Here is a 13,792-nt window from a genome sequence, read left to right as displayed (position 1 = left end):
TGATTGGAAAAGAGATTGTACATCTGTTGGGGCTGCAGGCCTGTAGCTATGGAAAATGAGGTCTAGCTATCTAGCTGCTGAGAATTAAAGGTCTCATGCATGCACAGTCTTTTCCAATCCTCTTGTCGTATTTCTATGATAATGAGAGCTACTCATGACTCACGTTTTGGTGGTTGGCTTGTCAGTCTGATGTCTTAATTAATGACATCGAATATAAGAAACGTCGGATGTGTACATCAACATGACAATGATTGTGGCTAGGCTTGTATTTTCCTCCCCATTGAGGCTATATGGAACCCTAGTGATGTTATATATTCCATCATTTTCATAAATGTTCGGTGTATTTGGTTTTGTTAAGACAAAGTTTTGATCAAGAATTACTCTATTAATATGTGTTTTTAAGACATGAAATTTATATCAACGGATTCGTTCTCAAAAGTTCTTGCTAATAATTTTGGTTTCCTACCATATAAATTGCATATTAATAAAGTTATTACTAAAAGTCTTGTCTTAACGAAACCAAATAACACGCTATAACTATTTCAAGAAGTAAAAATTCACATAAATAATTTCCTTAATAAAAGTCATACAAAAATGCAAATTGTCTTGTCAAAGATAGAGATGTCAATGCTCTAAATCTGATCCACGATGGCGGACGAAAAAAAAGTAGAGGGAAAACAGTAGCCTGCATGTGGATTCAAATTTGCTTCACAACTTATATGTGCTACAGCGTCCCATGCGTAATGTAACGCAAGGCGATGCGTGGTCTAGATAAAACGTAGGCTATAACACCCCCCCCAACACACACACACTCCACCCCATGGTATCTACCGGGGCCCCATCATAGCAACCACATGTTTCACAAAGAGAGACGATACTTTATCCTATATTAGAGAGAGATGATTAGCAAAAAAAAGCATTGCCTGTGTGGCTTCTCTCCGTTCTTTTTGGATGTGACCACCTGACAACCTTTTGTATTTTTCCTATCTTCTCTCTCTCTCCCTATGCATCACGCATTGAGTTTTTCTTTACCACTCACATTTTCTTTCTCAATTTTTGCCTAATATATTTTGTTTCTTTTGTACATGTAATTTATAGGGGCACTTGGTTCTTTTGTACTAAATTTACTCGCCAGTACATATTACAGTGCGTCAGATACATGTGCACCAAACGACAGTACATTGCTCGTTTATCAATTCACTCATCGGTACTAATGAGAGTACATGATGGTACCTCATCAAAATATTAAAACTCTATACATCAACCTCATGTACCAAGAAAGAAACACAATACAAGCATCTATCCAGGCAAATATTTAGTACCTCCTCTGTAAGTACATTAGTACGAGCACTCGACAAAACTTAGTATCTCGTCATATACCCACACTACATGTTTATCTAATTGCGTACATTAGAATTTTTTTAGAAACAAATAACAGTACATAGATCAAACAAATTTTAGACTCTACCCAAAGCACTAGGTATCCTGAAAATGTCTGCACATTTCTTCTTGCATGTGCACTCAATTCAAGAAGAAACCACAATATCCAAAAGCAAAACAATAAGATCTAGTCTCCGTCATGGTACCATGAATTGGGGGAGAAGTACTCGAGATGGAGGTGGAGGTTGGTCGTGATGGTGGTGGCCAGCCGCGAGAGAGCAAGTGGAGATCTAGCCTCCTTCATCCGCTACTCCTCCTCCTTCTCCTCCGCATCTGGGCTGCTCCCCATGGCCGCGAGGCATGGGGGGCCCATGGGCGAGACCAGAGGGGGAGAGAGATGAAGGGGAGGGGGGAGTAATTAAAAGCGATGGTGTGAAGCAGATAGATTAACATAGCCTTTACGTGATTGCAAAAAGATTAAGAAATAGACGGGGACACGTGGTTGGCAAACATCGTGGGTGTAAATCAGTGGGAGTCACCATGACGTTTGGCGTGGTTGAGACAGGAAGTTCGGGTGAAGCAGTGTTCCTCCCTCTCCTGTACAGGAAATTCAGAACGTATTAAACGAATATTTACTCCGGAGTACCTTTTTTGTTAAAAACGAAGAGAACGATTGGAAGTTCCATATAGGCAACTTATTTCACTTTCACGAGACTGCCCAGACGTAACACGAGAGCATGCCGGCAACCAAGATGAACCCAAATACTCTCTGGTCACGTGCACAGACACTATGTGTTTCGCTCTTTGCTATCTCTCTCACCGCTCTCAAAAAATTAAAGGAAATGAGGAGGCAATAAAAACAGGAAGAAGAGTCTCGTCTGCAATCTGTGATCACGTACGTATTAACGTATAGGATGTGCACGTTTTGCAGCTCCCTGGAAAGATCATATCCTAGTGATCAATATATGTATAGCATCTGTGATCAATATTGAATTATTGATCGAGCGACGAGTCAGTGGGGAGAACACCAACTCTTGCCTCGGACATGGTTTGTACGGTCTAGGCATAAGCAACATGCATATACAGAACCAAGGTTTGGTTTGCCAACAAGGAAGTCTAGGAAGATATCCCTTGGGTAAGAAATGTTTGGCACTGATACTACCAGGACCAAGCCACGCATAAGATTGCAGCGTGCTGATCATTCTGGTGGGACATCATGAACCTCAGCGACATTTTCAGAGGTGTCTCGGCTCTCGCAATGTTCGGTCATGACCAGGGATACCATCTCCTTTAAAAGACTCTGGATGGGAGAACCTTTGGAAGTTCAGGTGGCCAGTGTCTTTTCCTTCGCTGAAAATGAAGACATTTCTCCTGTCAAAAAAAAATGTGAAGACATTTCGTTTCGTAGCTTTTAGAGGACCAACCCCATAATCTTAATTTCCTCTTTCTACTGAAGCTAGCTCTGAACTTGCTCACCTCATGGAAGTCAACTACTACAGCCGGCAGTATCCACCTTATCAGTGGAGCTATATTTGGGGAGCGCCTAAACAAATTCTGAGTTCTGCTTTAGAAAGATGGAGACCCCTCGCTTTATCTAAGCGATTTGGAAAACCAAAAGCGCAATGATGCACAAAGCCTTTGTTGGCTCATGCTGATTCATAGACTGAGCACTTGAGACATGCTAAAGCGACTAGAATGGAATGATTTCAGTTGCCTCCTCTGTCAAATGACCGTGGATGAAACCATTATGCACCTCTTCTTCCGTTGCAGCTTCAGCGCACGATGCTTGTTATCCATGGGGAGTAACTCTGATGACATGTTGGCTATGATTGAGTGCCAGTAGAACATTGCAGAGTCCCCCTCTTTCAAGAAATCATGGCTTTGAGACTGGAATATTTGGAAAGAAAGGAACCGAGAATGCTGAGGACATCCAACCTTCCAGTACCTCCTGGCTTCACTCAAATATGATCTTATAGCCTCCTGGATAACAGGGCACAGGTGGAGCACCGAGACTTCATCTCTACCTTCACTCTTCCATCTAAAAAATGTCTGATTGTAAATCTTTAATAACCTAAGCACAGTTTTCCCCTAAAAAACCTGTGATCATGTAGCCTGTAGGGGGCTCACGATTCTTCTACGGGTAAGGCTTAGTTTGGCATTGTTGAGCTACGCTGAACTTATTTTATAATCTGTTGATGAAAAATACAAACGAAATGAGTAAAAAGTTGGTTAGCCAAACACGAAAATAGCCAAAAGCCGGTTGGAAAAGCTGGATTATCATAATCCACCTCAATGCCAAACACAGCCTAAGACTGTCAGTACAATAGACAGCAGAGACCTTCAGCTTGAAGTCCAGCAATAACTTATGAAAGAATTGTCTATGATATCCTACACTCTACCCATTTTTAACCAGATACAATCCCTTGCAATTTCCCCCACCCCTATCTTGTCGCATTACATCATGGGACAATGGAAATATTAACACAAAAAGAATGAGAATACACTTTGATTATCTGGTATATGCCGCCTATATACAACGAGCTCTTCGCCACAACCTATGAAACAGGTCAAATATTTCTGTGTTGGTGTCACTTGTCAGAACCCCAACGGTTCCAGATTGTCCCTAAACTTTTTGTTCACCCGGTTGTGCATCCTGATTCATTTTGGCAGACAGAAACGTTATTAAACAAAAACACACTAAATTGGTGGTTGCGCTAAGAATTCTTAAGGCTTAAGGGTAAACTGTTGTCAGAAACACCAAAAAGGATGTTCAACATCATAACATGTACTCGCTCCGTTCCTAAATACTTGTCGTGGTTTTAGGAGTAAAATACACCACTAGTCCATGAACTCAGCAAAAATGAACACTTTAGTCCACGAACTCGAAACCACACACTTAAACCCCTGAACTGGAACTAGTGTGTCACTTTAGTACAAAAATGGTTCGGCGAGGATTAAACACGCCACGTGGTCACCATGTCGGCTTCGGCAGCTCCTTCACCAGCGTTCTCTCGTCAAAATTGAGCGTTGTGGACTTGACAGCAACCTTAGGCGAGGCGGCGGCGGCAACGCCGTGGTTCTCAAGGGCCCAGGATCCCCGTCTGGGCGCGGCCGCCTTGCCCCTCGCGGGCGGCTCAGCATGGTTATTTTGCCAAAAAAAAAACCCTGAGAAAATCGACTAGCAGTCTGCGGTCCTGGCCGAAGCCGACGTGGCGGCCACGTGGCGTGTTTAAGCCTCGTCGAACCATTTTTGGACTAAAGTGACATTGTAGTCCCAATTTAAGGGTTTAAGTGTGCGTTTTCCGAGTTCGTGGACTAAAGTGTTCATTTTTGTCGAGTTCATGGACTAGTGGTGTATTTTACTTTGGTTTTAGTGTAAATTTGCACTAAAACCACGACAAGCATTTAGGGACGGAGGGAGTATGTAATATCTAATAGTTACTCTTTGATGTTCTGAATACTGTGCTGAAACTGAGACCTAAGCATAAGCCTGTACTTTTAGCAAACAGAGAGCAACTTACATCAACATGAATCTCCACAGGGAACAAATTTATGGCACCAGGATTGAAAGAAAATCTGCTAAATGCAGGAAACAGTTAGGGGAAATCTGCTAAATATAGGACATAAACAAAAGGGGTGTTTAGTTTCGATTTTGAAATAGGTAACCACACTTGTCCATGGTAAAATAATGACTCTAGTTGGCAACAAAGATGGGAAAATTTTGATTATACTTTGATTTCAATTTCGTTCCAGAACGAGGACAAAGCCAGCATTTAAATGGGCTAAACTAGGCAATTGCATGGAAACATGTGAAAGTTTACGACAAGCATGTGGATAAACATGTTATAAATCAAAATGAACGGTTCTGAGGCACTTCTGTGGCATCACCATGGGCATCACTAGCTGCATGCTATGGGACATCTTCATCTACATCACTTGCATATTATAATGATTGCATCTTATATGTGATAATCGAATATGAAATATTTACCCCCGTGATAGGATAAGCCGCCATGCATATGGAATAAAGAATTCCTCAGGATGACTTTCTTGCTCATATGTAAATCGTAACTGCGTAAACATCTGAAAAATGTGTAATTCAATATTATTTTGCTGCTCTGACTTCCAGAGGAACTTTTAGGCGTAGAGCATGAAAAATGTAAACCAACAATAAGATCGAATTCCTCCATTCCTAAATACAAGATGTTCTAGCTTTGTCCAAGTCAGACTTTCTCAAAGTGTGACCATGCTATAGGAAAACACACCAACTTCTACAACTCTAAATTAGTTTTCTTAAATCCGGCCATGATATATATCTTCATAGTATACTTAATTGATATTATAGATATTAGTATATTTTTTCTACAGACTTGGTCTAACTTTAAAAAGTTTGACTTAGGACAAAGCTAGAACTCTTATATTTAGGAACAGAGGAAGTATCAAATATGGTTGCAGTGATGTCACAATACAAGTCTCACCTTCATTCCTTCTCCACGCCATGAACGGCAATTTTTGTTAATGAGCTCAAGAACTTTGTCCACAGACCATTCCCCATCTAACTGTTGCATGTCCATCCGGCTATTGAAGAAATCCAATACCTAACAGACAAATTCATAAGATATCATGTGTTCAGAATCTGGAAAGGACAAAACAATTATCATGTTGCGTAGTCTGATGAGATCATAAAGTCAAAAAGAAAGCACAAACTGTGTATATATTCTCAAGCAATTCATTGAAACGTGGATGGTTCTTAAAGGGCTGAAAAACCTCTTGCCGGTGCAAAATAGCATACACAACCTGTTAAATAAGATGTTAGATCGATGCAGTACTGTTCTGCCTATCAGGTAAACTACTAGACTGCATTAGTAACTAACACACCTCAGGATTTCTGGGCAGTGCATACGTAAGGATTGCGTTGACGATTTCCAGAACAATTCTTAAGAAGTCAGTGTATATGTGAAGCTCTGTTGACTGCAAAAGTAAACCACTATTTACGAATAAAACAGGAAACACAAACAAAGATGGTATTTATGAAATACAATAATTGTAGAGAGTACCGTATCATCTGAGATGTTGTCTGGTTCAATTTGATCGGATATAATTTTTGAAGCCTTGTCATTTTTTAACTCAGCTAATTTGGCATACCTGCATATAAGCAAAATGACAAATTAGCTTTAGGTGTAAACAATTATAATAAACAGAGGTAGATTGAGCTAGCATACTTGCGAGAAAGCATGTCGAAGAGGCTAACCAGCCTTTGAGATGCATATGCGCTCAGCCTATGCACATGAGGGCCCATGTTTGCTAGAATAGCGAGACAGTTTGTGTGAAGGTAGACATCCTGTGAGTATAGATAAGCTTGTCATTGGCCAGTTATGAGCCAAAAGTAGTTAGCTGGCATGTGGTGTACTGTAGAATTGGTCCTTAGATAACAGTAAGAAGCAAAAGGAAACTTCTAATGAGGTAAGATCAATAATATAGCGCAACATGTGTCAAGTTCCCTGGAATAACAAAGATTCTGATACGTACTCGCAGCTTGGAGAGGTTGTACTTGATGGTTCGAATTAGTATCACAACCATCAAAGATCCCAGAGATGTTTGGTGCATGAGGCGCTCCTGGTACCAAGGAACGCTAGGAAGCACCTAAAAGTATAAATAAAATAGTCAACAAATTTCCATTAAATAAAGTAATAAACTACAGTAATAGTTAGTTAGTTCTTTTACCAATTTGTGCACACTAGCATTGAAGGTTGAGTCTTGACTCAGTATCAGGAGAATTATCAACAACATGTAGATCTGATTGGAAGTCTTCCTTGATGCATTGTAAAGCATTTCCAAGATAGGCATCAGCTGTCAACAGACAAACTATTAGAATTCAAAATACTCTAATATTTGGGAGAAAAAACAACTCAGGCCGAGGTTTCTAATAAACATAGTCAAAGGCAATGTTACCTAACACAAGTGTCTGTTTGCTTATTAGTTTCTAATAAATGTTGTCAAAGGCAACCTTACACAAGTGTCTGTTTGCTTATTACCTTAGTTATCACTTCTCTCTTTTATTATCTATTTACTATTTACTATTTAAATACAGAATTTAGTTTCTGTTTGTCACGCTGACCATGGTTTTTAATACATCGAGATATCGTCGCCATAATGAATGTCATGGCGCCCCACCAGGCCATTGCATCTAGCCTCACGATAGTTAGCTAAGTCGTCGTCTCGATGAATCGAGCTCTGCCACAGAGAAAACGCGACGCCACAGCAGAGCAGAAGGCACGCTCGGGAAGGAAAAAGCAGCGGGCGAGGGAAGGAAAAGCAAGGTGCACGGAGGGAAAAGCAGCATGTGCAGAAGGCGGGAGGGAACAGCAGGCGGGAGGGAAAAGCAGTCACACTCCTGCTTCTCCCATGAATGCGTAGGGGAGAGCACTTCTGCTGCTCCAAGCTCCATCGCCTCCAGATCTGCGTGAGCACGGGAACGCTCGCCCCCCCTCAACACCAGATATTCCTCTTCCACCTCCCCTTCAGCTTCTCCTCTCCATCCCCTCGAGCTGATCTCTCTCTGTTCTCGAAAGGCATCCTATCTCTGGAAAGGCACGGGGTGAGGGTCAGAAAAATGGCAGAATACCAATTCTTTGCAAAATGATTAGACCTCTATTTGGTTTAAATCATTTACCTTACAATCTGGGCAAGCAGATCTACATCTGTTCAACTATTTCATCGAAGAATGGTCTCTGCAAACTTCCAGTTCCCAAACGAGCAGAAAAGGAAGCATGGCTTCATGAGCACCTCAATCAACTCAGAGCACTGAAGCATGCATAACCTGCACCAAATTCCCTCGCACTGGAGCATCTCCAAACCACTAGGAGCAGTACGCCTCCATCAATTTAGAGTTCCATTGATCACGGTGTAGGAATTTCGACGAGTTCTCCAACTCCGGCCAACGCCCACCGCATCGATTTCTCTGTTTCCGGCAAGGTATAAACGAATTCCTTAGGCATCTGAACTCGACACATAATCTACAATTCCCATAAATCGATTTTGGGTTTTGGAACCCGTAGCGCCATTCACCGCAATGTCGCCGTCGGCCACCGCCTCCACTGGCTGTAATGTGCACAGCCGGACAAGCCGATGCCAGCACCGTGTTCCTGGAGTTCCTCTGATTCCGTTTTTGTGCCCATCCATCACCCCCGGCCGCCAAGCCGATGACTGCCTCTGGCCTCCATCATTGAATAGAAACGGGAAAGATAGCAGAGAGGAGGAATTAGCGGAAGGTTATTAGAGGAGAATGAGAGGAGAAAACGGGCTGCCAATTATTTGGTGGAGGATTTCAACGCCCTGAACTCGCCCGCAAGTTGGTGAAAAAAGCACAGGCATGCTCGGGCAAGGATTGGCTCACCAAATTATCGTCGAGATCCAAACGGTGGCCTAAAGTTGTGGGCGCACCAATTTTTTGGTAAGGCTTGCTTCGTCTAGAAATCAAACATGCCCTGAGACTTTACAACTAGGAAGAGTTCACGGGCTGTTCTTTGCAGCATCCTATGTCTTTCATTTATTTTTGTTTTTTCTTTCCATTTTGTGTGAGATCGAGACTTTCTGTGGCTATTTACTATGTATCTGCATGGGGTTATACACTTACTAAGTAGTGTGTTGTGACATAATTTGGTAGTGGGTGTATGATGTGATTCAATCTGCCATCATACTAAGTTGGTATTGTGATTTAATTTGACTGCCATACTAAGTTCATATGTGTCTATGAAGTCGTCTCGCCACGCGCCATAAGTGTTACTCCCTCATTTTCACAAAGGGCTCGCATGCATTTCGAAGTCAAACTTTGACCAATGCTTAGACCAATAATATGTACATTATATGTTATAATTTTATACTGTTGGAAACGTTTTTGAAATACGAATTCAATGATATAATTTTTGTAGCATGTATCGTCACATTATTAGTCTTACTGTTGGTCAAATTAAAATCTCAAAATGTGCGGGTGCCATTCTTTGTGAAAAGGAGGGAGTATAATATTGTGAAAGGGGTCAGTCGCCACAGCTCACCGTACCGTTTTAAAAACCATGATGCTGACTGAGTGGAGTCACAGGTTTACGTATCTGTTTTACAAAGTGACACAATAAGCTAATTTATGAAGGCGTAGGGATGAAAAACAAGTCATGGTGCAGATGTTACTAATTAATCCAAAGCACATTCTGTCCAAATATTAAATGCCAACATCGTCTAACAAGAAGGGTTGCAAACATTGTTACGAGAAACATACCAAAGTATCCAAGTCTGTTCGAACCAGAACATACTCCTGAAAGTCGCAATTCCCATGGACCAAAGAATAGAGCAACAAAACTGAGCTCTCGTCTTTTAAGCATCTGCATGTATAGTGGAAAAAACAAACGAAATACACCACTAAGCTCCTTTTATACATAATGCTTGAGGTTGAGCCCTTGACTAAAAATGACAGGTCCTAGATAATGGGCCCACGGAAGATGCCAGAATATCTAATTCCAAACATCGCTTTCAAAATATTCTGCAGCGCATTCTCATTTTTAATCATCAAAGCCTGATACCTGAGTCCATCTGGAGTGGGGTTTAGTGTTTCTTTAGATAACATAAGTGCAGTGTTCAGTGTAAACCATAATCTACAGATGACCAAACTCATTGCTACACTTCCATTTGTGAGGAAAAAGGAAACAATCTTCTAGTTTTCGGTGAATGGCAAGAAACAATTGGTGCAATTGCAAGAATCTAATGAACAAAAACATGAGCATATGCATGAATTAGCATGATGTGTTACTTACGTGCCGAGAGCATCAAACAGCGACGCAAAAGACAACCTGACAACAGGTCCATTTTGAGCATTTCCCTCAACATCAGCACGATCAACTGCAGCATAATTCATCTATGTCACAGTTAGTGATTTATACAAGTGACATAGTTTCTCTGTAGTGCAGATGCATCTTACATTGAATGTCCTTGGCATTATTTAATGCCTTGCAATAAGGGTTCTCATGAAAAGATGGCGCATCCTTAATATTGGTATTTGAATCGCTCATGTAGATATTGTCGATTGGAATGGACTCGGTCATTGAAATGCACTTTCGGTAGTGAATCAGAATAAGCAGAACAAGCAAACTGTTATCTGCCAATTGACTTGTTGCCCCTTCAGCACTTGCATTTACAAGATAGTTGAAAGTATAATATGGCAGCAGTACCAAATTTGCTGCAAAACCAGCTTAATTAAGTCAAGATTTTTTGTAATTGAAACATTTCCTTAGTAGGGAACATGAGTCACGTCTATATGACAACTTCATAAGTAAGATATTATGATGGGTCATAGAAAAGGTGTAAAATGGCCTGGCATCATCTAACATATATAAAATGTCAGATTTTTAACCAGCATAGTAGATAATAATAACAATCCATAAAAGCATTCTAAATGAAAACTGAACGTACAAGATGAAAATGTTTAGCACATTGACATGACATCAACGAATCAATTGACATGATGTGAATCATGAAGATAATACAGTAACTAGGATGGATTTGATGCGGAAAGAACTAAACCGCATTACCAGCTGCTGAGCCAACTCGTTGCAGAACACCAGGCCCACCATTATCAGAGAAAACAGGGTGTGAACCATTTAAAGGAATCTGTGGTCGTCTCACGAAATTTAGAAGTAACTTTTGAACTACAGAGCCCACTGTGGTACTCTCCTGAAGAATAAAGATGTGGAATGAAATCACTTACTAAGTTTAAATCAATATATCTGTAAATAAACCACCATACATAAAGCATTAACAGATATCATTTTTACCTGAAGCATAGCTGCATCAATAAAAGGATGCACATCTTTTGGTTCTGGAGATGGTCCAGAACATAACTGAGTCGACATAAGAACTAACATCAAGTTTAGAAGCTCATGATGTAGGTAGCACGACTCTGGGCTACATACAAAACATGGTAAAACAATGAGATGCAAATGCAGTGAGATGCAAATGGGGAAAATAACATAAATAGGGAAAACCTAAATAGATACAAGTCATCCATCAAGATACCTTACATCTACACTACCAATGTAGTTCAGCACCCCTTTCATCAGAAAATACTCCACTGTTTGATCTACAAAGAGCAGGCAAGCACAAAATATGATTAGAGTTGCTTAAAGTTAACACACGATTTTCATGAGAACAATAGAACAGTTCAAGACTGGTGTAGTGCATTCTCATGTTTTGCATATCAGACATGCACAAGCCACATTTGGAAATTTGAATAATCATTTACCAGAAGGAAAATTCTCCAGCCCCTTCTCATCCTTGTCAATGTGAAGGCATAGCTCTTGCCAATTATCTGCCTTGGCGTTCTCAATAATAAACTTGAGAAATATGGATGATATATAGGCAGCATTGATGGCCTTTCTATAAACGCCATAAGACACTGAAGAAGCTGACGTGCACTCTTGCAAACACCAAACCAAATGGATCAAGATCTTTGTGAGATGCTTCGTATTGTAGTTGTTCTGGGCTGCACATAACAAAGACAGTCAGACCTTCACACTAACCATAAACAATCTGCAAAAACATTTGGAGCATCAAGTATACAACTGATATAATTTAGTAAAATATTTACATCCTGAAAGTGGCTTCAATAACATGAGCTTGCAATTATGTCGTGTGATACATTAATTTTGTATTGCTGTTGTCAAATATTTTTATTATGGCACATGATAGATTAATTTTGGTGTCACGATATCATCTAATTCTTGGTATCACGTATGTGTTCTCTCTTATTACAGTATAGAAGATAATGTTGCAGAACAGCACTAGTTCTATGATAACTGCTAACAGTACATATGAAAGTACCTTGTGGTCAGAGATTAAAACAATAGACTATCTCATGCAAATGTCAGGAAAATCTGATTTTTTTTGTTATTCATGCAAAGCAAGTCATATAAAAATCTGGAAAAACTAACGCTGAGTATCCCTAGATGATCATAATCATTAAAGAAAAAGGTAAGCTCAACCATACCCCCACTTAACCAACCAGAAAGAGTTGAAAGAACATCATCGATTCCACCACACAGACCAATCGGCTAGAGCCTAGAGCATCAATTAGGTCCCTCACTGGTGACACATAAAGGACAAAAGTACCAAGTCCCTAATTTCACACGCGTTCAACGCTGCACCTGGTAGTTGAACTCCAAAATCAAGTGATCGTACAATAGAGTCAATATTGCAACCTTCCATAAAATTATGGATTAGCACCATACATCCTTCACTCATATCAGTCCAATCCTCACTCCAATTCTTACTTCTCCCAAGCAACCTAACTGAATGACATAAGGGGGAGAAGCCCCTCGGCTCTTTTCAATGAGGCGCCCAGCCCGTAGCAGCGACATTAGTCACAGTACCACTCGAGATATCACTTGGTCCCTCTTTCTTAATTAATTGAAAAGGTAAATGGCGTTTTATTCTCTTGTCCACCAAAGTAGTCCAGTATACTCCATCAAAACAAATCAGGGACAAACACTGTGCATTAGCAACACAGTAAGCTCAGTCAACCTTCTTTGGGAACGCATGTAAACTTATGCCTTGTTGCCATGGCCATTCTACCAAGGGGGCCCATCAAATTCTCAAGAACGGCAACTGAATACCCCCTAAATTCCCAATTTCCCATCCTAAGCATCAATGCAGCTTGCAATCGACAGAAATCAACACCCGAAACATCCCAACGACACAATAAACGCGCCAAAAGTGCCAGAATACCACGTCAATCTCGCTCTCTCACCTCAAAGCGCTACATAAACCCTCGGAGGTGCGAGTTGCGACCCACGACCGCAAACGCAGAGCTCATATGATCCGCATTTCCCACACATATCAAAACTCGTAAAACGAAAATAATCATTATCCGAAGCAACAGCAAGAGGGGGGAAACGGAAGCGATCAGAGCAACGGCGGGGGGGGGGCGCGGATCTCGAGTCGTCCTCACCGAACGCGTGGCACGCCTGCAGCACGCGCTCCCGCGGCCACTGCAGGGTGAGGGGCAGCTCGAACAGCTGCTTCCAGAACTCGGAGGAGATCGGGTAGGCCTTGTCGCCGACCAGCGCCGCGAACATCTGCTCCGCCGCGCCCGGCGGCGCGGCGCCCACCTCGCCAAGCCTCGGCGTCGACGGCGCCGCTCCCATTGGATCTGGAGGGGGCGCGTGGGAGTCAGCAGGACCCCTAGGGTTTGACGCGCGCGGAGATTTGGCGAGGGAAAATGGCCAAGTGGAGTCGAGACGAAGCGAAGGTTTTAAATGGACGGAAAGCGTGGAGACTTCGGGCGGAAGGTAGGAGAGGAGAGGGGAGGGAGGGAGGAGGAGGAGCGGATGCGACTAGCCGGTTGAGTTCGGCGGTGCGTTTGAGAGGT

General features: G+C 41.7%; 1 protein-coding gene across 2 annotated transcripts; it reads right to left on the bottom strand.

Annotated features, from left to right (window-relative positions):
* Window positions 1-3,626: 3,626 nt before the first annotated feature.
* On the bottom strand, window positions 3,627-13,792 carry LOC100845902 (dymeclin). 2 transcript variants are annotated; one of them, XM_003569882.4, is made up of 18 exons: window positions 13,373-13,789; window positions 11,669-11,908; window positions 11,443-11,506; window positions 11,202-11,331; window positions 10,959-11,100; window positions 10,349-10,606; window positions 10,185-10,269; window positions 9,653-9,755; window positions 7,105-7,230; window positions 6,910-7,023; window positions 6,603-6,721; window positions 6,438-6,525; window positions 6,259-6,351; window positions 6,088-6,177; window positions 5,859-5,978; window positions 5,372-5,463; window positions 4,902-4,956; window positions 3,627-4,033 (listed from the first exon to the last, which is right to left on the bottom strand). In XM_003569882.4, the coding sequence occupies exons 1-18, from the start codon at window positions 13,566-13,568 to the stop codon at window positions 4,004-4,006; spliced, it is 2,145 nt and encodes a 714-aa protein (XP_003569930.1). In that variant the 5' UTR covers window positions 13,569-13,789; the 3' UTR covers window positions 3,627-4,003. The 2 variants fall into 2 exon arrangements, with proteins under 2 accessions (XP_003569930.1, XP_010232409.1); XM_010234107.3 differs by lacking the exon at window positions 5,372-5,463 and having other exon boundaries at window positions 13,373-13,792.

This window comes from Brachypodium distachyon, chromosome 2, assembly GCF_000005505.3.
Source record: "Brachypodium distachyon strain Bd21 chromosome 2, Brachypodium_distachyon_v3.0, whole genome shotgun sequence".
Lineage (NCBI taxonomy): Eukaryota > Viridiplantae > Streptophyta > Magnoliopsida > Poales > Poaceae > Brachypodium > Brachypodium distachyon.
Note: the sequence above shows the minus strand (reverse complement) of the source record. Positions and strands in the feature narration are given on the sequence as shown.